General features: G+C 34.1%; 2 protein-coding genes across 2 annotated transcripts; both read right to left on the reverse strand.

Moving 5' to 3' along the window:
* Window positions 1-3,037: 3,037 nt before the first annotated feature.
* LOC139889277 (uncharacterized) lies at window positions 3,038-15,229 on the reverse strand. Its single transcript, XM_071872238.1, has 2 exons — window positions 14,985-15,229; window positions 3,038-3,749 (listed from the first exon to the last, which is right to left on the reverse strand). Exons 1-2 carry the CDS (start codon window positions 15,227-15,229, stop codon window positions 3,038-3,040), a joined length of 957 nt encoding a protein of 318 aa, XP_071728339.1.
* An 84-nt stretch (window positions 15,230-15,313) lies between these two features.
* LOC139889278 (uncharacterized) lies at window positions 15,314-23,295 on the reverse strand. Its single transcript, XM_071872239.1, has 3 exons — window positions 23,254-23,295; window positions 22,998-23,051; window positions 15,314-16,051 (listed from the first exon to the last, which is right to left on the reverse strand). The coding sequence occupies exons 1-3, from the start codon at window positions 23,293-23,295 to the stop codon at window positions 15,314-15,316; spliced, it is 834 nt and encodes a 277-aa protein (XP_071728340.1).
* Between the last annotated feature and the right edge of the window lie 3,212 nt (window positions 23,296-26,507).

The raw sequence follows: 26,507 nt of genomic DNA on the forward strand, positions 1-26,507 counted from the left end.
GTAAATGATAGGGTTTCGATAAATATAATGATTTTTTGGAAAGTCAAAGATCAGTGAAGTTGTTGGTAAGTTTATTGCTAATGTGGTGGAACATAAACGGCTTCCCAGTAATGATGGTGAAAGGGCAACGTATATATCGAGGTTATAATAAGACTGCTTCAACTGAAAAGTCGAGGTTGACTTGCTTGAGCTGTGACAAAACTGACTACTTTGAAAAAGAATTGAAAAGTTATTTTAGCAAATAAATGTCAAAGGGTCTGACACAGATACGTGTTAAACTATGACTTTAGTTTCAAGGGTTTTTCAGGTGCATGACTGTGGGTAACATTTGGTTGGATCATCATCTCGATTGTTCATTATTTGAAGTGTCTTCAGGAATTTCGAAGGGTTTGAACACATATTGTAGTTGTTAATATACATATAATGTTCTAAAATTTTGAATGATACAAATATTTTCTGAGTTCTATGAATAGAAATGATGTTTTAGCACAGTTTTGAAGTCAAAGTATAGCTTTGAAAGATGTAAGAATCTAAGAGTGATGTCTTCTGTTAAATCTTGACTTGGATTTTGATTGTCAAAATTCAGAATATATAATCAATTTTTGATGAGAATGGTTGTTTTGATATTTATAAAATAATGTATATTGTTGTGAAAGTAATGTGTATAGTTGATGATTTGTGAATCAGAATCGAAGAATACAACAACAACAACAACAACAACAACAATACCCAATCCCATATAAGTGGGGTATGTGGGAGGTGGGATGTAGACAATCCTTCCTCTATCCTAAAATAAAGAGAAATCATTTCTCCACCCCGAGTTAAACACTCACAAGAGCGGAGAAAGTCCTCCCTCTCTCTATTCGACGGGTAAAGAGATTGCTTTCAAGGGGACCTTCGGCCATGAAGAATGAAGAAAAAAAAAAGCATGAGATAAATAAATAAATATATAAAAATGGTAATAATAAATATGAAAATATAAAATAAAATAAACATAGACGCCATGAAAAAGGTAGAATCAAATTTTCATAGGTTTTACATCGTGCCTGGAGTTCAATTTAGGCTCTAAGCGGCAGTCAAGTCGTCAATAAATCGACGCTTGCTAAGCCTCGCTTAACAGAACCGTGTATGCAAAAAATAATAATTATATATATATATATATATATACGGGAAAAAGAAGACGTACCTTAGACAGTAGGGTGAAGCTCAGGACAAAACGAGAGATGCTACAACTAAAAAACAAAAAGCATATATGACCGCAAACAAGCAACCCCTAACACAACAAAACATACAAACCTAGAAACACAGACCATCAAACGTACGTACGTACATACATACATACATACATACAAGAATCCGTATGTAACCAAAAAAAAAAAAAAAAAAAAACGTATCCGCAAGCATACATACAAACATACATAATAACAGACCCACATATGCATACAAACATACATACAGAAACAGACGTAACAAGCCTGCATAAACAACAAATGCAACATACATAAAGCAACCAAATAAACCTACAAACAAACATACCCGCAACCACAATCTAATCCCTAAACATGAATACAAACAAACATATACAAGCACACATATACATACCCAGTAAAAAGAAGAGGGCCCGGTAATAAACAAAGCGCAGAAAAACACGCTACATGACGAAACTAACAAACAAAAACAAACACACGAAAAACACAATAAAAGCAGACACAAAAACACAAACACACAGACCCACGAACACACAAACACACATACACACAAACACCCCAACACCCAAACAAACAAAAGCCTACTCTTCTATTCTAATTCTAGTCCTCCACGCAATCCTATCTGAAGTCATGTCCTCGGTCAATAAAAGCTCTTTCAAGTCGAGCTTTATTCTATCCTCCCACCTACGATTAGGTCTACCCCTTCTCCGTACGCCGTCAACCGTAAGTGCCTCTACTCTCCTAACAGGTGCAGTCAGAGGTCGCCTTCTCACATGCCCAAACCATCGTAGCCGTTCTTCTCTTAGTTTGTCGATGATGCTTCTAACTTTCAGGTTCACCCTAAAAACACTATTTGGAATCATATCCAACATGGTTTTACCGCATGTCCACCTAAGCATCCTCATCTCTGCCACCTCCATCCTCCTCTCTTGCGCCTTCGACATTGGCCAACACTCCGATCCATATAACATGGCAGGTCTAATTGCCACCTTGAAGAATTTTCCTTTCAGCTTTAGGGGGATCTTCTTGTAGCATAAGACTCCAGTCGCTGCTCTCCACTTCACCCACCCTACTTTAATACGGTGCGACACGTCTTCATCTATCCTCCCCGATTTGTGAAGCATCGAGCCTAGATATCTAAACGAAGTTTGTGGATGCAAGATCTGGTCTCCAATGCAGATGTTCGCTCCATCACCTAGTTCATCATCATTCTTATCAAAATCGCAACTAAGATATTCCGTCTTTTGTCTACTAATATGCAGGCCATTACTTTCTAAGGCCACCCTCCATTGCTCTAGTCTTCTATTAAGCTCCTCCTTAGAATCTGAAACAAGCACAATATCATCTGCAAAAATCAAGCACCAAGGGATGCACTCTTGAATCCCTCGAGAAAGCCCATCAAGGATCAAAGTGAAAAGAAAAGGGCTAAGGGCCGATCCCTGGTGCATGCCTACTTCTATTGGAAAAACTTCTGTATTTCCCACCGGCGTTTGAACACAAGACTTCGCCCCTTCGTACATATCCCTAATAACATTAATATACCTACTCGAGATACTTCTATCCTTAAGGGTCTTCCAAATCAAATTTCGTGGCACGCAATCGTAGGCCTTTTCCAAGTCTAAGAAAACCATCTCTAGGTTCCTTTGCTTCTCTCTATGCTTCTCCATAAGGTTCCTAATAATATGGATTGCCTCTATCGAAGAGCGCTTTGGCATGAAACCAAATTGGTTCTCCGAGACATTGGTTTCGCGTCGAAGTCTAGTCTCAATCACTTTCTCCCAAAGCTTCATAGTATGACTAAGTAATTTTATGCCTCTATAGTTACCGCATCATTGAGCATCCCCCTTGTTCTTATAGATGGGTATAGTCTCACTCAGTCTCCATTCCATGGGCATTTTAGAGCTTCGAAACGTCTTGTTAAAAAGGCAAGTCAGCCACCTAACACCAGCGTCGCCAAGGCACCGCCACGCCTCAATAGGAATCTGATCCGGTCCCACTGATTTATTTCTCCCCATCTTTCGTAGTGCCAATCTTACTTCCTCTTGTCTAATCCTCTCGTAATCCATGTTGTTTTGGGATTGTTCTATATCAGAGTCTTGTAAGTCCTCATGGCGCTCTGGTCTTCCCCCCACGAAGAGAGATGAGAAATACTCTTCCCATCTTTTTCTAATTTCTTCTTCCTTTACTAAAGTTTGACCAGCATCATTTTTGATAAAATTGATGTTATCAAGATCCCTACGTCTTCGCTCCCTAGCTTTGGCTATCCTGTAAATATCATTAGCTCCCTCTTTGGAGTCAAGTTTCTTATACAGATCTTCGTATGCTCTTTCTTTTGCTTGGGCTACAGCCTTCTTAGCTTCTCTTTTGGCTTCTTTATATCTCTCTTCCGCCCTAATTCTATCCGTCGGAGTCCCCTCCCCACAAGTGATGATCTCCCTAAACCTTCGTTGCTTAAGCGCAACTTTGCTTTGAACCTTGTCACTGAACCACCATGATTCTCTAACAGCCCTATGGCCTCCAGATGTACTGTAATGACCCGGACTTTTTCGATCAATTTATACTTATAAGATTAATATTTACATAAATTAAACCTTACCAACATGATAAGCAATCCAAATTGTTGAGACTTATGTTTTTGAAAAGAGTTTTACACAACGTTTGACCGTCTAGTTTGACCGTCTAGTTTGACCGATGATATCACGAACTATATAATATATGATAATTATACGTTTGTGTATATATATGTATATATACATATTTAACATGATTTATGGATGTTTTAATATCTCATTTTGTATTAATAATAATAAGTTATAAGTATATTTTGAAACTACTAACTTAAGTTTTCAAAACAATAACCATACGTAACGTTTTTTTTTTATATAAATACTTATGACCGATAATGTTTATACATATATCGTATATATAATGTATTTAATCACTTTTTAAGGACTTAAATACATAAAACAATATAAGTGTATTCACAAAAGATAGCTATATTTGAATCCTCGTTCCGTTTTCACAAGATTTCTATACGTATATCTAGAGTATATGTACTCGTATCATACCTAGCTTCTATACGTATTTACTATTGGTATATACACATCAAATCACCACCAACCAGCCCTTGTTCATGCCTTATGTATAAGGTAATTAGAAATTGGATGCTAGCATTGAATGTCATACAAAATAACAAAAGGAAAACTTGTCCATGTTCCCCCCATTCACGTTTTATATGGCCTTCCCCATATCAATTCTAGTTCACCATTATCACTTCCAAATTACTCTCTAACACACCTACTTGAAAGCCATAAGAAACCCTCATCAATTCAGCAAGAAACCATGAAGATCTAGCCATAGAAACAAGCCTTAATCATCATAAGAAAACTATTACAAAAACACTTCAAGAATCCTTCCAAGAACACAAGTTTACTTCCAATCTTTCATTCAACTCCATCACTCTTTTGGTTCTAGGTTTTTACTTCTCTTTTACAGCAATCTTGTCCAAGTAACTTGAGGTAGTAACTTTGTTCATAACCTTATTCGATTCATATATATATAGCTATCTTATTTTATGGTATACAATTTTAACAACAAGAACATAGTTTGAATGATTTCAAACTTGTTTGCAAACTAAATAGATCCTTCTAACTTAACTTTTAAAATACTTCAAGACCTGTAATATATCATAAATATATTCTAATTTAACAAGGTATAACTTGGTTTTTCAAAGAACACCTTAAAAACTGTTTTTACGACGTCGGAGTGCAACCGGGGGCTGTTTTGGGTTGGATAATTAAAAACTATCTTGAACCTTGAATTGGAGGTTTATTTTCTGGAAAAATGATATTTACTATGAATATGATAACCCATAAAAATTTCATGATTTAACTCAAAGTATAAGTATTTTTAGAAAAATAATCATTTAAGGTTGTTTACATGATGGAAAATGATTAACTTCATAAGTTTCACCAAAGTTTGACCTATGACCTGTGATTTCGAATACAAACTAAGGTATTTACAGTTCATATTCTTAAAGAAGGACTCGATCCAAGGAAGTGGCAAGTTGAACCAATGAAAACGGAGTTGTAACGAAGAAACTATAACCAAAACAAGATCGGATATCCAAAACTAGTTTAGCCACGAAAATAATTGGAGAAAAATTAAATAAATCACATCTTTCTAAAATAACATGATATTTTATATATATGTACTCATAATTTAATTTTATATATTTCAGGATCACCCGTAAACAACACTAGAAGATTAATCATAAGACCTCATGTACGTACGCAACACGTCATTTGACAACACCGGTACTTTATGTACGCAACACGTCATTTGACAACACCGGTACCGTGGGTCAAGATTAATCCCGACCAATACGAATATGATGGGGGTTTTATTTATTTCGATGGGGGTTTATTTATTTATTAAACACCTAAATATGAACCATTAAAATTGAATTGCTAACTACGGACTAAGAAGACATTAAAAGTATTATAAGTATATATACGTGACGATTGTTTAAAATGAAAATATATTGATATATTATATATGGATAGGTTCGTGATATCAACCGGAGACCAAGTCAAAATATATATATCTTCAAGGCAAAAGTGAGTATATAGTCCCACTTTTAAACTCTAAACATTTCGGGATGAGAATACATGTATTTTATGTTTTACGTTATGGACACAAGTAACTGAAAAATATATTCTACGTTGAGTTGTACCACTGGCATACTTCCCTGTAGCTTGGTAACTATTATTTACAGCGGTATTGTAAACGCGAATCCTGTTGATAGATCTATCGGGCCTGACAACCCCAACCGGACTGGACGACCAGTATTCAACGGTTGCACAGTACTTCGTTTCGTGACTACACTTGGTACGGTGTAGTAAGATTTCATAATAAAGGGAATATGCGACGTGATTAAATGTTAAGTATGGTTACCAAGTGCTCAACCACTTAGAATATTTTTATTAAAATGTTTACATATGAAATCTTGTGGTCTATATTTATATCGCTGCCGGCATTAAACCTATATCTCACCAACTTTATGTTGACGTTTTAAACATGTCTATTCTCAGGTGATAACTAAAAGCTTCCGCTGCAACATGTTGAATTTAAGCAAGATCTTGAGTATGCATATTTGTGTCAAAAATAAAACTGCATATCCGAGGAATTGTAATGTAAAATATGCTAGAAATCGTATTGTTATCATCACATGTAAAGTTTGTAAGTCTAAGATTATCGCTAAACGATAATCATCTTTATATTGTCTAAAGCTTGTATTAACATAAGAGTTATGGTTTGTAATGTAAAATAAATGCAGTTGTTCTTTTAAAAATGTCGCATATAGAGGTCAATACCTCGCAATGAAATCATACGTTATCTAACTCGTTCTTATGGTTAAGGACGGGTTATGACATGTGGTATCAGAGCGGTGGTCTTAGCGAACCAGGTTTGCATTAGTGTGTCTAACTGATAAGTCGTTAGGATACATTAGTAAGTCTGGACTTTGACCGGATCTGATTTAACAACCATTGCTTATCATTGTTGGTTAAAATTTATATGTAAATATTATGTAGTAATAATGGGTTAGTTATTGTGTGATAGATGTCGGGCTCAAAACTTATTATCACATTCAGCGACTCCGAATCAGAATCTTCAGATGGTGTTTCAGTCATTAACCTATCCGATGACGAAAATAATATCTTTGGGGAAGACTCACAAATTCCGGATGAACCAACAATAAAGAACCCGGAAAGTGAACCCGAGGAGGAAAGTGAACCCGAGGAAGAAATACAAGAAATTACGAAAGACAAGTTCGAACTAGGAAAGAAACGAAAGGCTAATGAATTAGAAAATTCAAATCCTGAATTTAGTAAGGATGATGTGGCACCAACTCCACTAGACACTACCACCCCTATTCCCGCTATTCCTATTCGTTCTATCCCGGCATCCAGTTCTTCAGCCCCACAGCCAAAATATAGGCAGACAGCTAGGATAAGCGTTAAGCGATTCCTTGAACCTAAACGTCCTAGAAAATAGACCAAACGATGCGCTGCTGTATTAAACCATGGGATCATATAATGTTTTGTATAATATTATTAGTGTGGTTTGCTTAATGTTCGATGTAAGATAAGCATATGTAAAATAGTGAAGTATGAAATGCAATAATTTTCCATGGTTAAGTATTATTTAGATGGTAGTAATTGGTTCTGTACTAAGCTATTAAGTATGGACATTAACGGGTAGGTACTACCCTAAATATAATTATAAAACGCTAATAAGAAGAAAAGGCTTTTATAATAATACCTGGTTCATATTATTAATAAGCTATAATGTACTGTAAATATACACTACATCTATAATATTCCATGTGAATAATTATTTTCTTTCATTAGGAAATGGCGCGATTGAATCGAATGACGGAACAAGAAGTCGAGGAATTCATCAACCAGCGAGTGAACGACAGAATGTTATGGGTCGAGGCTGCAAGAGCTGCTGCAGTTAACCCAAATCCTCGTGTAGGATGCACCTACAAGACTTTTCAAGCTTGCAAGCCCTCATCATTCAGTGGAACAGAAGGACCGATCGGTTTAACCCGGTGGATAGAAAATATGGAGACTGTGTTTAAAATCAGTGGTTGTGTTGAAAAGGACATGACCAAGTATGCATCGTGCACTTTACAAGATAGTGCACTCACGTGGTGGAAAAATTATGTGAAGGCTGTAGGAGGAGATGTAGCTTATGATACTCCATGGGAAGAATTCAAAATAATGTTAAACAACGAGTATTGTCCAAGGAACGAGGTTAGGAAGTTGGAAGATGAATTACGAAGCCTGAAGGTTGTTGGTACTGAAATCACCAACTACAATCAGCGATTCATGGAATTAGTTTTGCTATGTCCTGAATTGGTTCCAACCGAAGAACGGAAGATTGAAATGTACAAAGATGGTTTGCCCAAAAAGGTCAAGGCAAACGTTACAGCATCGAAACCTAAGACAATTCATGAAGCTATAACCATGGCAAACGAGCTAATGGATCAGGTCATCATGGATAAGAAAGCAGCCAATACTGATGTGAAGGTATCAGGTAACAAAAGAAAGTGGAATGGAAATTATGGTCGAGGTAACCAACAACAATCTTTTAAGAAACAAGAAATCACGCAAGGTGCGGGTAGTGGTTTAAGCTTTGGTTACAAAGGACAAAATCCTTTATGCAACCGATGCCACAAACATCACTCTGGTTACTGTAATGTGGTATGCAATAAATGTAATCGAAAGGGTCATCTTGCTGAAGATTGTAGGGCTCTCGTTACAAATACAAATGGTACCAAGACTCCTGCCACCAATGCAAATAGAACTGCTTTGGCTACCGTTACTTGTTTTGGGTGTGGAAAACAAGGTCACTATAAGAGCCAGTGCCCGAATCCAGAGAAGAATATCGGACCTGCACGTGGGAGAGCATTTGTTATTAATGCTAGAGAGGCATGTGAAGACCCGGAGCTTGTTACGGGTACGTTTACCATTAATAACTTATCAACATCTATTATATTTGATACTGGTGCTGATAGAAGTTACGTGTGTAGAAATTTTTACACTAAATTGAATTGTTCATCATTACCTCTAGATGCTAAGTACATGATTGAGTTAGCTAATGGTAAACTAATTAAAGCCGATAAAATTTGTCGTGATTGTGAAATAAAGTTAGCCGGAGAAACGTTTAAAATTGACTTGATACCCGTAGAATTAGGAAGTTTTGATGTAATAGTCGGCATGGACTGGATGTTCAAAGTAGGAGCTGAAGTTGTGTGTGCCAAGAAGGCAATTCGCATTCCTTGTAAGGATAAAATGACGGTGATGATTTATGGAGAGAAGGGTAATTCAAAGCTAAAACTCATTAGTTGTTTGAAAGCCAAGAAGTGTTTAGAAAAGGGATGTTATGCTATTCTAGCACATGTTAATAAAGTCGAAAAGAAAGAAAAAGAAAAGTGCATCAACGACGTGCCGGTGGCAAGAGATTTTCCTGAAGTTTTTCTGGAAGAATTGCCGGGATTACCTCCATTTAGATCTGTAGAATTTCAAATAGATTTAGTACCAGGAGCTGCACCAGTGGCTCGTGCTCCATATAGACTTGCATCGTCCGAGTTAAAAGAACTTCAGAGTCAGTTAAAAGAATTACTGGATCGTGGATTCATACGACCAAGTACTTCACCGTGGGGAGCTCCGATTCTATTTGTTAAAAAGAAAGATGGATCTTTTAGGATGTGTATAGATTATCGTGAATTAAATAAGTTAACTATCAAAAATCGGTATCCACTACCGAGAATTGACGACTTATTTGATCAACTCCAAGGATCATGTGTGTACTCGAAAATTGACCTAAGATCAGGCTATCATCAATTACGCGTCAAAGAAGAAGATATACCGAAAACTGCTTTTCGGACACGTTACGGTCATTACGAATTTTTGGTCATGCCGTTTGGATTGACGAATGCGCCAGCTGTATTCATGGACCTCATGAATCGAGTTTGTAGTCCATATTTAGATAAGTTTGTTATTGTTTTCATTGATGACATTCTTATCTATTCCAAGAGTGAGCAAGAGCATGAGCTGCATTTAAGGTTGATATTAGAGTTGTTGAGAAAAGAACAGTTATATGCTAAATTTTCTTAATGTGCTTTCTGGTTGAAAGAAGTGCAATTTCTTGGCCACGTTGTTAGTAGCAAAGGAATTCAGGTTGATCCAGCAAAAATTGAAGCCATTGAAAAATGGGAGACTCCTAAGACACCAACGCAGATACGCCAATTTTTGGGTTTAGCCGGTTATTATAGAAGGTTTATTCAAGATTTTTCCCGAATAGCTAAGCCGTTGACAGCGTTAACGCAAAAAGGGAAGAAATATGAATGGACCTCTGAGCAGGAGAGTGCATTTCAATTACTAAAGAAGAAGTTAACTACGGCGCCTATTTTATCGTTACCAGAAGGGAACGATGATTTTGAAATATATTGTGACGCTTCGCGACAAGGTTTTGGTTGCGTTCTTATGCAACGAAAGAAAGTTATTGCATACGCATCCCGACAATTGAAGATTCACGAGCGGAATTATACGACGCATGATCTAGAACTGGGAGCAGTCGTGTTTGCATTGAAGATATGGAGACACTACTTGTATGGGGTTAAATGCACTGTGTTTACTGATCATAAAAGCCTTCAACATATTTTTGATCAGAAACAGCTGAACATGAGGCAACGTAGGTGGGTCGAGTTAATAAACGACTATGATTGTGAAATTCGTTATCATCTCGGGAAAGCGAATGTGGTGGCTGACGCACTAAGCAGAAAGGAACGAGAACCAATTCGAGTACGAGCAATGAACATAAAAATTCGCATGAATCTCAACTCACAAATCAAAGAGGCTCAACGAGAAGCTCTTACTAAAGAAAACATAGGAAATGAAATAATGAAGAAGTATGAGAAGCAACTCGTTATACGGGAAGATGGAATTCGATATTTTGCAAACCGTATTTGGGTACCGAAGTTGGGTGGATTAAGAAAGTTAATATTGAATGAGGCACATAAGACAAGATACTCGATACATCCTGGAGTTGGAAAGATGTATCAAGATCTTAAGACGCATTATTGGTGGCCTAATTTGAAGACAGACGTTGCAACATATGTTGGGGAATGTTTAACTTGTTCCAAAGTCAAAGCAGAACACCAGAAGCCGTCAGGATTACTTCAACAACCAGAAATCCCAGAATGGAAATGGGATGGTATTACCATGGATTTCATCACAAAATTACCTAAGACTGCCTGGGGTTATGACACCATTTGGGTAATTGTTGATCGTCTCACCAAGTCTGCACATTTCTTGCCTATAAAGGAAACGGATAGAATGGAGAAACTATTACGATTGTATATAAAGGAAATTGTTTCAAGGCATGGAATACCTATTTCCATTATATCTGATCGTGATAGTAGATTTACCTCAAAGTTCTGGCAATCACTACAGGAGGCACTAGGAACTCGTTTGGATATGAGTACCGCATATCATCCGCAAACTGATGGGCAGAGTGAAAGAACAATTCAGACTCTTGAAGACATGCTCAGGGCATGTGTGATCGATTTTGGAAACGGATGGGATAAGTATTTACCGTTAGCAGAATTCTCATATAATAATAGTTATCATGCGAGCATTAAAGCTGCACCATTCGAAGCACTGTATGGAAGGAAGTGTAGATCTCCTATCTGTTGGAATGAAGTAGGAGATCGACAATTAACTGGTCCCGAGATCATACACGAAACGACTGAGAAGATAGTACAAATTAAGGAGAGATTGAAAACAGCCCGTAGTCGCTAAAAGAGCTACGCCGATGTCCGAAGAAAACCATTAGAGTTTCAGATCGGTGATATGGTTATGCTAAAGGTGTCACCGTGGAAAGGTGTAATACGCTTCGGAAAAAGGGGTAAACTGAACCCAAGATATGTAGGCCCGTTCAAGATCATTGAACGCATCGGACCGGTAGCTTATCGACTCGAGTTACCGCAACAACTCGCCGGAGTACATAATACATTTCACGTCTCGAACCTTAAAAAGTGTCTTGCAAAGGAAGACCTCACCATTCCTCTTGAAGAAATTCAAGTTGACGAGAAACTACAATTCATAGAAGAACCAATCGAGATCATGGACCGTGAAGTTAAACGGCTCAAGCAGAGCAACATACCGATCGTTAAGGTTCGTTGGAATGCTCAAAGAGGTCCTGAGTTTACTTGGGAACGAGAGGATCAAATGAAACAAAAGTACCCACATCTGTTTTCCGATGACGCAAAATAGGTACAATTTTAAAATTTCGGGACGAAATTTATTTAACGGGTAGGTACTGTAATGACCCGGACTTTTTCGATCAATTTATACTTATAAGATTAATATTTACATAAATTAAACCTTACCAACATGATAAGCAATCCAAATTGTTGAGACTTATGTTTTTGAAAAGAGTTTTACACAACGTTTGACCGTCTAGTTTGACCGATGATATCACGAACTATATAATATATGATAAGTATACGTTTGTGTATATATATGTATATATACATATTTAACATGATTTATGGATGTTTTAATATCTCATTTTGTATTAATAACAATAAGTTATAAGTATATTTTGAAACTACTAACTTAAGTTTTCAAAACAATAACCATACGTAACGTTTTTTTTTATATAAATACTTATGACCTATAATGTTTATACATATATCGTATATATAATGTATTTAATCACTTTTTAAGGACTTAAATACATAAAACAATATAAGTGTATTCACAAAAGATAGCTATATTTGAATCCTCGTTCCGTTTTCACAAGATTTCTATACGTATATCTAGAGTATATGTACTCGTATCATACCTAGCTTCTATACGTATTTACTATTGGTATATACACATCAAATCACCACCAACCAGCCCTTGTTCATGCCTTATGTATAAGGTAATTAGAAATTGGATGCTAGCATTGAATGTCATACAAAATAACAAAAGGAAAACTTGTCCATGTTCCCCCCATTCACGTTTTATATGGCCTTCTCCATATCAATTCTAGTTCACCATTATCACTTCCAAATTACTCTCTAACACACCTACTTGAAAGCCATAAGAAACCCTCATCAATTCAGCAAGAAACCATGAAGATCTAGCCATAGAAACAAGCCTTAATCATCATAAGAAAACTATTACAAAAACACTTCAAGAATCCTTCCAAGAACACAAGTTTACTTCCAATCTTTCATTCAACTCCATCACTCTTTTGGTTCTAGGTTTTTACTTCTCTTTTACAGCAATCTTGTCCAAGTAACTTGAGGTAGTAACTTTGTTCATAACCTTATTCGATTCATATATATATAGCTATCTTATTTTATGGTATACAATTTTAACAACAAGAACATAGTTTGAATGATTTCAAACTTGTTTGCAAACTAAATAGATCCTTCTAACTTAACTTTTAAAATACTTCAAGACCTGTAATATATCATAAATATATTCTAATTTAACAAGGTATAACTTGGTTTTTCAAAGAACACCTTAAAAACTGTTTTTACGACGTCGGAGTGCAACCGGGGGCTGTTTTGGGTTGGATAATTAAAAACTATCTTGAACCTTGAATTGGAGGTTTATTTTCTGTAAAAATGATATTTACTATGAATATGATAACCCATAAAAATTTCATGATTTAACTCAAAGTATAAGTATTTTTAGAAAAATAATCATTTAAGGTTGTTTACATGATGGAAAATGATTAACTTCATAAGTTTCACCAAAGTTTGACCTATGACCTGTGATTTAGAATACAAACTAAGGTATTTACAGTTCATATTCTTAAAGAAGGACTCGATCCAAGGAAGTGGCAAGTTGAACCAACGAAAACGGAGTTGTAACGAAGAAACTATAACCAAAACAAGATCGGATATCCAAAACTAGTTTAGCCACGAAAATAATTGGAGAAAAATTAAATAAATCACATCTTTTTAAAATAACATGATATTTTATATATATGTACTCATAATTTAATTTTATATATTTCAGGATCACCCGTAAACAACACGAGAAGATTAATCATAAGACCTCATGTACGTACGCAACACGTCATTTGACAACACCGGTACTTTATGTACGCAACACGTCATTTGACAACACCGGTACCGTGGGTCAAGATTAATCCCGACCAATACGAATACGATGGGGGTTTTATTTATTTCGATGGGGGTTTATTTATTTATTAAACACCTAAATATGAACCATTAAAATTGAATTGCTAACTACGGACTAAGAAGACATTAAAAGTATTATAAGTATATATACGTGACGATTGTTTAAAATGAAAATATATTGATATATTATATATGGATAGGTTCGTGATATCAACCGGAGACCAAGTCAAAATATATATATCTTCAAGGCAAAAGTGAGTATATAGTCCCACTTTTAAACTCTAAACATTTCGGGATGAGAATACATGTATTTTATGTTATACGTTATGGACACAAGTAACTGAAAAATATATTCTACGTTGAGTTGTACCACTGGCATACTTCCCTGTAGCTTGGTAACTATTATTTACAGCGGTATTGTAAACGCGAATCCTGTTGATAGATCTATCGGGCCTGACAACCCCAACCGGACTGGACGACCAGTATTCAACGGTTGCAGAGTACTTCGTTTCGTGACTACACTTGGTACGGTGTAGTAAGATTTCATAATAAAGGGAATATGCGACGTGATTAAATGTTAAGTATGGTTACCAAGTGCTCAACCACTTAGAATATTTTTATTAAAATGTTTACATATGAAATCTTGTGGTCTATATTTATATCGCTGCCGGCATTAAACCTATATCTCACCAACTTTATGTTGACGTTTTAAACATGTCTATTCTCAGGTGATAACTAAAAGCTTCCGCTGCAACATGTTGAATTTAAGCAAGATCTTGAGTATGCATATTTGTGTCAAAAATAAAACTGCATATCCGAGGAATTGTAATGTAAAATATGCTAGAAATCGTATTGTTATCATCACATGTAAAGTTTGTAAGTCTAAGATTATCGCTAAACGATAATCATCTTTATATTGTCTAAAGCTTGTATTAACATAAGAGTTATGGTTTGTAATGTAAAATAAATACAGTTGTTCTTTTAAAAATGTCGCATATAGAGGTCAATACCTCGCAATGAAATCATACGTTATCTAACTTGTTCTTATGGTTAAGGACGGGTTATGACATGTACCAACTGCCACACCTAGGACTTCCTTGGCTACCACTCTAATGGTGGACTCCAGACAGTTCCACATCTGATCCGCGTCATCATTGGATATCGTTTCCAATTCTGTATCCACTCTATCTACAACCGAAGTTCTAAAGGTCTCAGCCTTCTCTCCGTTCAACTTCTTCCACAAGATCTTAGGTTGGACTTGTCTCACCCTCTTGGAGGCCCGTCTCTGGAGAACCAAATCCATGACCAACAATCTATGCTGGGAGGAGCATGTCAAGGCAGTCAGGACCTTACAATCTCCGCAAGTCCTAAGATCCCCTTTGCGAAGTTACAAATAGTCAATCTGGGTACTATGACCCCCACTATGGAAAGTTGCCAATTGCGCATCCGCCTTCCTGAAAAACGAATTAACAACCACCAAATCATGAGCAACAGCAAATTCGAGAATAGAGAGCCCCTCCTCATTTCTAGCTCCGTACCCAAAGCCCCCATGGACTCCCGCATAACCCTCAACATCCATTCCTACATGACCATTAAGATCCCCACCAATAAGTAATCGATGGTCTAGAGGGCACCTCCTCACAACCTCGTCTAACGATTCCCAGAAGCATCTCTTTTCAGCTTCTCCAAGGCCCGCATGAGGCGCGTAAGCGCTAATGACCGTATAGGTCACCTCCTGGATTACTAACCTAACCGACATAATCCTATCACTCTGTCTACCCACATCCACCATATACTCATTAAAGGGTGGGCCTATAATGATTCCTTCCCCGTTTCTAGCTACTCTCGATCCCGAGAACCACAACTTGTAGCCATTGACCTTAAGCGCCCCTCGACCCTTCCATCTAGTCTCTTGGACACACAAAATCTCTACATTACGTCTACGTAAAGTCTCTGCAAGCTCATACCTCTTGCCGGTCAAAGTTCCCACATTCCAACTACCCACTCTAATCCTAACCGGCTTCGCTAACCTATTGCCGCTGCTAGGCCCTATAAATCTACCCGCCCCTGAGCTAGAAGGACATGACCTCAAGTAACCATGAGAAATCCTAGTGTCTATCTTACCCTATGAGATGAAATAGGTAAATAAAACAGAAAAATTGGGAAATAGAGAATAAAAAAAATACTAATACTAATAATTATAGGAGTAAAAAATACTACGTAATAGTGATAGATAAGAGTTCTAGTTAATAATATCAATATTAATTAATATTTAATATTATTAATGATTAATGATACTTATAATAATAAATTAATAATTAGTAATTAATATTAATAATAATAATAATAATAAAAATAACACTATTCAGGGTAATACAGGAGCTCTAAGCACAGACAACAAAAATGCCTAATACTAACAAAGAAAGATAATGGTTAATAAAAGCGAAAACCTAGCAGATGCGGTAATCAAGTAACAAAAACTACTCCACCGTAGTCAATCCTAAAAATAAGTTGTAGCAATTTGATTTGATAAAAAAGCTTATAGCATATTAAAGAAGAGCAGCAGAATATGAAAAAAGAAGGGTTGGAAACGCAAACACAGTAGGGCTTCAGTCTAGTTGTGGTGGTCAAGGATGTCTGGCAGCTGCTGAAGCCAAGTAAGCTTCAAAAAGAAGCTTGGTAAAGTCAACGCACCCCAAGGTCGGGAAAAAGTCGAATAATCCCGGAAAATTTTGCCGGAAAACACCAAACCTCCGGTAAGGGTTTTAGCGCGTGGCGGCGCGTTAAGAGACCAACGGTGGTAAAACTAGTGCGGATGTGTTCGGAAAACGATAACGAATAAAGTGGTGACAGTGGCTTGGTCTAGATCCCTCTAATTTGAGAGAAAATTATGTTTAAAAGTAAATGGGGTTTTGGAGAAGATAAAAGCAGGTGATGCAGGTATACATTAGAGAGAGAGAGAGAGAGAGAAAAAAAGTTTTGCTACTGTTATAATCAGAATCGAAGAATGTAACATATTAATTGTGAATTTATATATGTCTCGGGTATTACCTACCCGTTAAAAAAAAATTCGCAGTTAATATTTTGTATAAAAATTTTATTACAGTCTTTATGAAAATATATAAGTATATTTTCTTCAGATGTAATACAGATTTATTGAGTTAATATAATATTAAACTCGTTTGATTTTTGGCTGAAATTGGAAATGGATAATCTTTAAAACATTAAAGATTACATAATTTTCACGGAGTGTTTCACTAATGTAATTAGTACTTCATTATCGATACTAATGATATTCTTCAGATATTCCTCGGTGAAGGATGTTGATGCTCGTGGAATTCTTGTTAACTTCGTATGATACGATGATGTTTTCTAGGGAATTTCGAGCATATCGAAAATGAAAGTGTAAAATCAAACTTATAATTGAATAATACACTTGCTTTATTATGAAATGAAATTTGTCGAGTTGAAAGGGATATTGTAGCTAACGATGGTTAAGTTATTAACGGAGGATGTACATCATAGCATATTAGTAATATGAATTAACCGAGTAGTATCTACCCTTATTAATTCATTTACAATAGCTTAATATGAAAAGATATACTATGGTTTCCAAAATTTATATATATAAGTTATACATATAATTTCTTCAGTGGAAATGAGTTCATAACTCGTTGATATGACCTACTTGTTGTTGGTTAGTGATGTTATTCACGGTGATTATAGATCTGATTGAACTTGTGATGTTATAGGTGCTGCTGGTGCTGACGATGTTGACGGCACTGACGGTGCTGGTAATGCTGATGGTACTGCTGATGCTGCTGGTAAAACAAGTCTAGTTTGTAAATCGTGCATCATTCCAGTCAGGGTTTCATTTCATCATTTCGCTCAGTCATCTGGTTTACAATTAGTACTAGAATAAATAATTTCTAAAACTTTTAGAAATTACATATTCTCTGCAGAATATTCTCTCGATGAAGTTATGAATCAATACTTCATCGTTTGGTGTTGTTTGTACTCCTTGGTATTTACGATGCGTATGATGTTGATGTTCGAGGTATAGATTGTGATGTTGAGGTATGGGATGCGGATGCTGTTGTTGGTGGTAGTAATGGTACTGTTGGTGTTGCAGATGGTGGTACTGTTGTTGCCGGTGCTGCTGCTGGTGCTTGTAATCTTTGCACCATATTCTCCAAAACCACTACCCGAGAGCGAAGCTCGATGACTTCTTCTATTACACCGGGGTGGTTTTCGGTTCGAACGAGCGGATAAATAAAATCTAGAATCTGAGATAGTATATAATCATAACGAGATACTCTGGAAATGAGAGAGAAAATTGTGTCTCAAACAGATTCGCCGGTAAGTGCTTCAGGTTCTTCGCCAAGAGGGTAATGTGGCGGATGGAATGGATCACCTTCTTCTTGTCTCCAATGATTTAGGAGGCTACGAACCCATCTCCAATTCATCCAGAATAGATTATGGCTGATTGATTGATCCATTCCGGTCACACTGCTTTCGGAGCTCGAGTGAAACTCCATATCGGAATTCGAGGGACTTGAACTAGTGGCGAAATCCATTTCATACGATTGAATAAAGGATTTTGTTTGATATGAAATGATTTCTGTCTATCGGATGGTATTCTAATTACATAGAATATCTATATATAAATAGAGCAAAAGATTTTGTAGATTACGGAGGAATTTACGGAATATGCCAGGCAAAGTTTACAGTAACAGATATGCTAAGATATGAATTAGCAGATACGCTACGATATGGATTTTGTCTATACACTATTCATGCAATCAATGCAATAAGATGTATCTAGACTAAGAATGATAAGCATGTTATTTCCGACAAAATTGATAAGCAAAACTTTTTGACATGCAGCTAAGGACGAAGTCCAGACTCACTAATGCATCCTAACAACTATCAGTTAGACACATTAATGCAAGACCTGGTTCGCTAAGACCACCGCTCTGATACCACATGAAGCGACCCGTCCTAATCCATAAGGACGAATACAATAACATATGGTTACATTGCGAGGTATTTAACCTCTATATGATACATTTTACAAACATTGCATTCGTATTAAAAGACAAACTTTCATTTCATCGAAAGTTGACAGGCATACATACCATTTCATAATATCCAAACTATAAATGACCTAATATGTCATTTACTTAATAATAATCTTTATTGAACTCAACAATCTTGAATGCAACATCTTTTGAAATATGTCATGAATGACTCCAAGTAATATCTTTTAAATGAGTAAATGCACAGCGGAAGATTTCTTTCAATCCTGAGAATAAACATGCTTTCAAGTGTCAACCAAAAGGTTGGTGAGTTCATTAGTTTATCGTAATCAATCATTTCCATAATTTTAATAGACCACAAGATTTCCTTTATTCAATAATCATACACTCGCAAGTGTTTAAAAATCATTCATATGGATTGAACACCTGGTAACCGACATTAACATCATGCATATAGAATATCCCCAAAACAGAAATCCATCTGTATAATATAAACTCGAAGTACTAAAGCATACCATTTTCCAGTATGGGGGTGTTAGTGCCCGTAGATCTACCTTTAGGATTTGCGTCAATTAGGGTGTCTGTTCCCTAATTCTAAGGCTACCAAGCTAAAAGGGTGATATTCGATTCGATAATCCAACCATAGAATGTAATTTTCGAGTAATTGTGTCTATTTTGTCAAACATTTATAAAAGCAGCGCATGTATTCTCAGTTCCAAAAATATATATTGCAAAAGCATTTAAAAAGGGAGTAATGAAACTCACAATATTGTATTTCGTAGCAATTGTGCATATGATGGCACTGACAAGTATAGGGTTGGCCTCGGATTTACGAACCTATATTAAGTATATATATATTCATAGATTGGTCAATATCTGTCTAACAATTTAGGTCAGGTCATAGTGTATCACAATCCTAATGCTCGAGATTATCATGCAAAAGTCAACTTGACCCAAAATGACTTTCAAAATCTATGCATGATTATTATATAACTTAAATATAGTCGTTTTATATATTTAATATATTTAACAGATTTTATTAGAGTAATAATATAATTCATTTATTAATAAATACAATTTTATATTAAAATTTATATAATAAAAATATACTTTTATATATTTTAAGTAATAAAATTTATAAAGTTCATTTAATATCATAAAAATATAATGATAGATATTATTAATGTAATTATATTACATGTAGTAAAATATCTTTATATCACATATTGATTTGATAAAATATTATCGATAATAACAATAAAAAGTGAAAGTTATATTATTTTGTAATAATAATTATTATTATTCTACTAATAAAAATAACAATATTTATATTTATTAATGATTATAATAAAATGATAATTCTAATCATGAAAATCTTAATAATAGCAATACTTTTTAATATTAACCGTAATAATAATATTTTATATAAAAATAATATTTCTATTCAAAATGATAATTTTTAAATAATAATACTAAAATGATAATAATAATGATATTTTATAATAACAATGATATTTCTATTAAAAATGATAATTTTAATAAAAATGATGGTTTTAATATTAGTGATACTTTTAATAATAATAATGACGATAAAAATAATAAATTGATAGTTTTGATAAAAAATTATATTAATTATTTTAATAATATTAATAATAATAATGATAATAATAATAATAATAATAATAATAATAATAATAATAATAATAATAATAATAATATTGTTTATTAAATAAAAATAATAATAACTATAATAATGACGATAACGATAACGATAACGATAACGATAACGATAACGATAACGATAACGATAACAATAATCATTTTAACAATAATACTTTAAAATTATAGATAATTCAATTGACGATATATTTTAATCATTTCATCAAAACCATACAATATCTAAATGAAAAGTTTATAGTTTTTCGCCAGCTTTCCAACGACATGCATATCATATAACTTATCTCAATCGCATATGTATCAAATTCATAATTTATCATAAGTTATCTAAAGACAAAATTAAACATACAAGTATGCATAAACATATATACTCGAGCACTAGTCAGGGATACACTAATAATATATAAAAGTTAAGTTATGAGTGCTCACGTATCAATATTGAGATTCAATATTGCAGGAAAGTACGTAGACGCAACGAAGATGATAAACACTAGTTTGACCTCACGAGCATACCCTATGAACATTACCCATAACCTCCATAGCTATAACCCATAATTTCTTAGCTCTATCCCGCTCGAAAAACCCGTTTTGAAAATACTTGGGCAGAACCTCGTCGTAGTATTTTAGGTATAATACTAATACTAATAATACTAAGATTAAAATTTATAATAATAATCTTAATAATAATTATATAAATATAAATAATAATAATAATAATAATAATAATAATAATAATAATAATAATAATAATAATAATAATAATAATAATAATAATAATAATAATAATAATAATAATAATAATAATAATAATAATAATTTACGGAGTACTTAGGATAGATAGATGGAAAGAAAATGAAAACTGAATCTCAAATCGCGCAATTTAGAGGAATGTGGCTGCCACTAACCCCTCATGCAATCGCATGAGGTTTGTGTGGTGGACTCATGCGATCGCATGATCCATGTATCCAGCCTACATTCCATAATCTATCGCTGCCGACATATTAACTAATATATATATAATTATATATTTAATATATTTAATCTTTATAATTAATTAAATATTATATATATTCTCGTGCATAGTTGATTTGCAATTTTAGTACTGATGAATTGTACGTTGACGCTCGACTTACATATCGGTTCCAGTTTTTCGAACGTCCTTTTGTACGCTTAGAAAACTTGTACTTTACGTTTCGTGACGTGTACCTTTATCAATAATTAGACTTATTTCACCAACAATTATACTAATTGAAGTGTAACTTATACTTTTGAGTGTTATGGTCATTTGCTTCTTAAAATCAACGCCTCGTTATTTATCAAAGCATATTTAATAATATTAGTTTAAATCAAAACGTTTTATGACTAAGTTAAAATATATATATATATATATATATATATATATATATATATATATATATATATATATATATATATATATATATATATATTTTCATTTAGAATTATAAATTTATACATAATATATATGTTTGAAATATTTATTTAATAATATAATATTTAGTTTTTCAAAACTAATTATATTTCAAAGATTATTATATATAATCATTTAAATAATAGAATTTTCTATGTCGTATCACGTTTACGTTTTTGAAACACTATGTATATATTTTTATAATATAAAGCTTTCCTTAAATTCTTCTAATTCTATATAATCATTTTACCTTTATAAATAACAGATTACAATAACTCAGTTTTTGAAATCGTTTTCATAAGTTTGAAAATAGATCAGTCGAATATTATGAAATCCAGTTCTCCACTAACTTTTGTATAACCTTCGTCAATTGACACATTTGTTCTTACTTGTAAATCACTTTACCATTTATTCCGAATACCGTTAAAAAGAAAAGGTTTCCTAAATCAAAGTGGACCTCTCAACAAAGACCCGTAATCATATCACAATGTAACTTGATAAATCAATCATTTGATATTATCTTTTAATTCCATCGACAATTACGATAATGTAAACTAATACTTTGTTAACGTTTTCAAGTTATAATATATACACATATATATACACGTATATATTCCTATCCAATTATAATGGTTCGTGAATCGTCAGAATTTGGTCAAGGTTAAATGAATGTATGAACACAGTTTAAATTTTTGAGATTTAACTTAACAACTTTGCTTATCGTGTCGGAAACATATAAAGATTAAAGTTTAAATTTAGTCAAAAATTTTCGGGTTGTCACAACGTCCGCACTTACCGAACCACCCTTCACGCACGTGTGGTCTCCATCGCACAAAAGAGTAGTGAATCCACACGCCCGGATAACACTTACCACAAGCCCACGAGCAAATACACTATATACACATATATATAATTATTCCACTCACCTTAACGCCTTTGGTGAATGAGAGATCAAGCTTGCGACCTTCAATATAACGTACCTATTATATTATGCATATAATCAATTACACAATCAAGTTGGTCAACCAACTCACTCACCATCTTAGCGTCATTTTGACCCATAGTGTAAATCTTGGCCCATTTGCACTCTTAACCCTAACTTAGGTCAACTACGCCAAAACCCTAACACTAGCCAAATATGGTCTTAACACACTTAATAGCGCAAGGTTATCACATCCACACGCTCATTTTACCACTTAGCTCACCAAGACTCATTTGACCCATTTCAAGATTAACACACCCATTTGGGTCACACACAACCCAAATAACGCCCATTTACTTAACCACAAAGTGTGTTAGTAATTAAATAACCAATTTAAGACTCGAAAACACATTTATTATCTCAAAACCCTAGGTTAGTCATCTTTGGGTCCTCATGACCCAAACTTACCCAAAAACCCACCCAAATTGCTAGAAAATTGGTTTTATGATCGTTACTAACCCAAACTCTAACCCTTAAACTAATTCAAAGTAAGGAAGTCAAGATTAGGACTTACCACAACAATCACAATGTCGCTAGGGACTAGACGAACAGCTTTAAAACCCGCGCTTTAACCCGAAACAACCTTCTTCCTCCTTGATTTGAGCTCTCTCACTCTAGAAACCTTCTTTCTCTCTAGAATTAAAGTGGATAGGAAGTGGTGGTTGAAAATGGAGTAATGGCACTCCATAAACTGAGCTAATGGCCTTAAATTCATCCCATAAGTGAAATTACCAAAAAGCCCCTTTAAAATATCTAAAAGCAAAACAGCTGGCCCGCCAGTTCATCTGGACGGTGTCCAGAAATTAGGACGGCGTCCAGTCCTTTACAATTGGACGGCGTCCCACTGGTTTGGACGGCATCCCATACAACTGGAAAACATGATCTTACAAACAACGACAAATTTCTTAGTCGGAATACGTCGGGTCATTAAACTAAATGACTTTAGCGTTTAAATTCACTTAATACCAAAATATACCATTAAACTGTTACGTTTAAACAAATCTGTAGTTCCACGGGTCATCTAAAAGTGTGAGAGTTAATGACTTATACTTCTTCAATATAAAAATAATTGTCTCGTTTGGCTTTTTATGTATCTTTCTTCTTAAATTCTCGCTTTAAATATTTTCATTTTTATCATATAATATATGATGAAAATTATATGAATTGATTTAGTTCTAAATGTGTTTTCATTTGTATAATTTTTATCAAATATCATATTAAACAAACAAAATTTTTTAGAGTCACAGTTGTACAAGAAAGACCTAAGAGTTAAAATGAAACAATAATAATAATTTTAGAACGAATAAAGTATAATATTGACAAATCAGCTAATAGCTATGAGAAAAATAGGAAAAAAGATGGCTGTAATTTTTTAATCTTAGCCGACTATTACCGAAAGAAGCAGCAGCTAACTTTGACCGGAGATGCCAATGCCTGATTACTAAGGAAAGGACGCTTAACCGCAGACGACTCCAACAATATTCATATTATAACAATATTCATATATTATTATCTATGTTAATTTCATTAAACTTTGATACTTATACAGTTTGAAGTTATTTTTATATTTGAGAGAAGGAGAAAATGTTAATGTTTGATTGATACCAAAAATTTAGTGAATTATCATTAATTCATATAGATTCAGATAGTTGATTCAAAAGCGCAAATACTCGTAAATAAATGTCAGTTTCAATTTTTTTTTTTTGAAGAGTCGTAGTCCTTCCCTCTACCTAGAATATTACGTCCTTGCTTGTTCAGTTATGCTTTGTTTTATTAAGCGCTAAAATTCACTCATGAATATTGTATTTATGAATAACTATACATGGTGCGATGTAAAAATAACCCTTGAAATTTTCATGGACTTTTAAACTTTTAAATAAAATGAGGAGAATTAAGAAACACTAGATGTAAAATTACTAATTAGGGTAAATGAACAGTATATAAGGGCAATGCTTGATTGATATATAGATAAATAAATGGACTTTTAAACTTTTAATTAAAATATAGCCAGCTAATTAGATGTATCTGTTTATAAACTCGGGTGTCCTATAAAGACCAATCATGTAAACTATATATTACACTGAGACAATGAAACTAATCATGTAATGCGATTCGGGTTTCCGTTCGAAAGCACGTGTGTGCTTGGAAAATGATCGGGTGAGTAGTTATTCATCCGTCAGTGATTTCAAATACTTGTCTTTACAAAACATTTTAAAGATGCTTTTAAGTTTAGACACTAGCATATTTTTCTTATATAAGTTTGGATCAAATTTCTTATATTAGTGTATACATATGATCTTGCATTAGGAGACTATGTAGTGACCCGAACTTTTCCATGATTATTTATTAAATGAAAACTATATTTGCATGATTAAATGTTTCCAACATGTTAAGCAATCAAACTTGTTAAAACTTGATCAATTGAAATGAGTTTCATGTAGACAATTGACCACCCAGGTTGACCGGCGATTCACGAACGTTAAAACTTGTAAAAACAACATGATATATATATATATATGTATATATATATATATATATATATATATATATATATATATATATATATATATATATATATATATAACATGATATTATGATGAGTAAGTATCTCACCAAGTACATTAACAATGAGTTATATACATAAAATGAAAGTAGTGAATTAAGAAACGCAAAACGATATATATAACGGCTATCGTTACAACAACGTCTTACTAAATACATATGTATCATGTTAAGATATTAATACATATGGTTGGAAATAACATTACTATGCTATTAATTATTAATAAATATTATTTTTAATATTTATTGGAAGCTATTAATATATTAAGGATTTGTATTCTTAAATTTTGTACGAGTTATTCCCGCAGACAGTTAGAAATCGTTATCGCGTACCGTAAAAATCACCGGGACTTGCAGGGTTGTGTGTAATCTTCTAGTGGCCAATATAGGAGAAAACAAACTTCCGGGAATCCCCATTTTGGCTCCCAAAACCGTCCACCATCCTTAGCGGGTGTTGTGTAACTTTTCATTAATCAAATATTAGGTTTAGTGTTAATATTCACAAGCTACTGCTAAAGGATTTTCTCTGCTCTCTTTCCCTCTCCCTCACATCAACATCTCAGCACCCAAACCCCCAACCCTAGTCGACATCTTCAAGCTTCAAGAACTCCTTCGATTGTTGCTTGCTCACTTAATTGCTTACGTATTCGCGATCCACTCTTCAAGCTCTACGCACCGATACCGCTAATTTCTTGATCAAGGGTATAATTTTTCAAACCCTAACCTTTAATCTCTGATTTTTATATGTATTATATAGTGTATTCATGTCTAGTTCTCAATTGATTGCAATTAGAGTTGTCGTTAGTTGTTAATTTGCTCGATTGTTGTCGTTGCTATGAATCACGAATTTGTATGTTATGAATCTGATCAAATTGGTTTATGTACTGATCTT

The sequence above is a fragment of the Rutidosis leptorrhynchoides genome, chromosome 2 (assembly GCF_046630445.1).
Source record: "Rutidosis leptorrhynchoides isolate AG116_Rl617_1_P2 chromosome 2, CSIRO_AGI_Rlap_v1, whole genome shotgun sequence".
Lineage (NCBI taxonomy): Eukaryota > Viridiplantae > Streptophyta > Magnoliopsida > Asterales > Asteraceae > Rutidosis > Rutidosis leptorrhynchoides.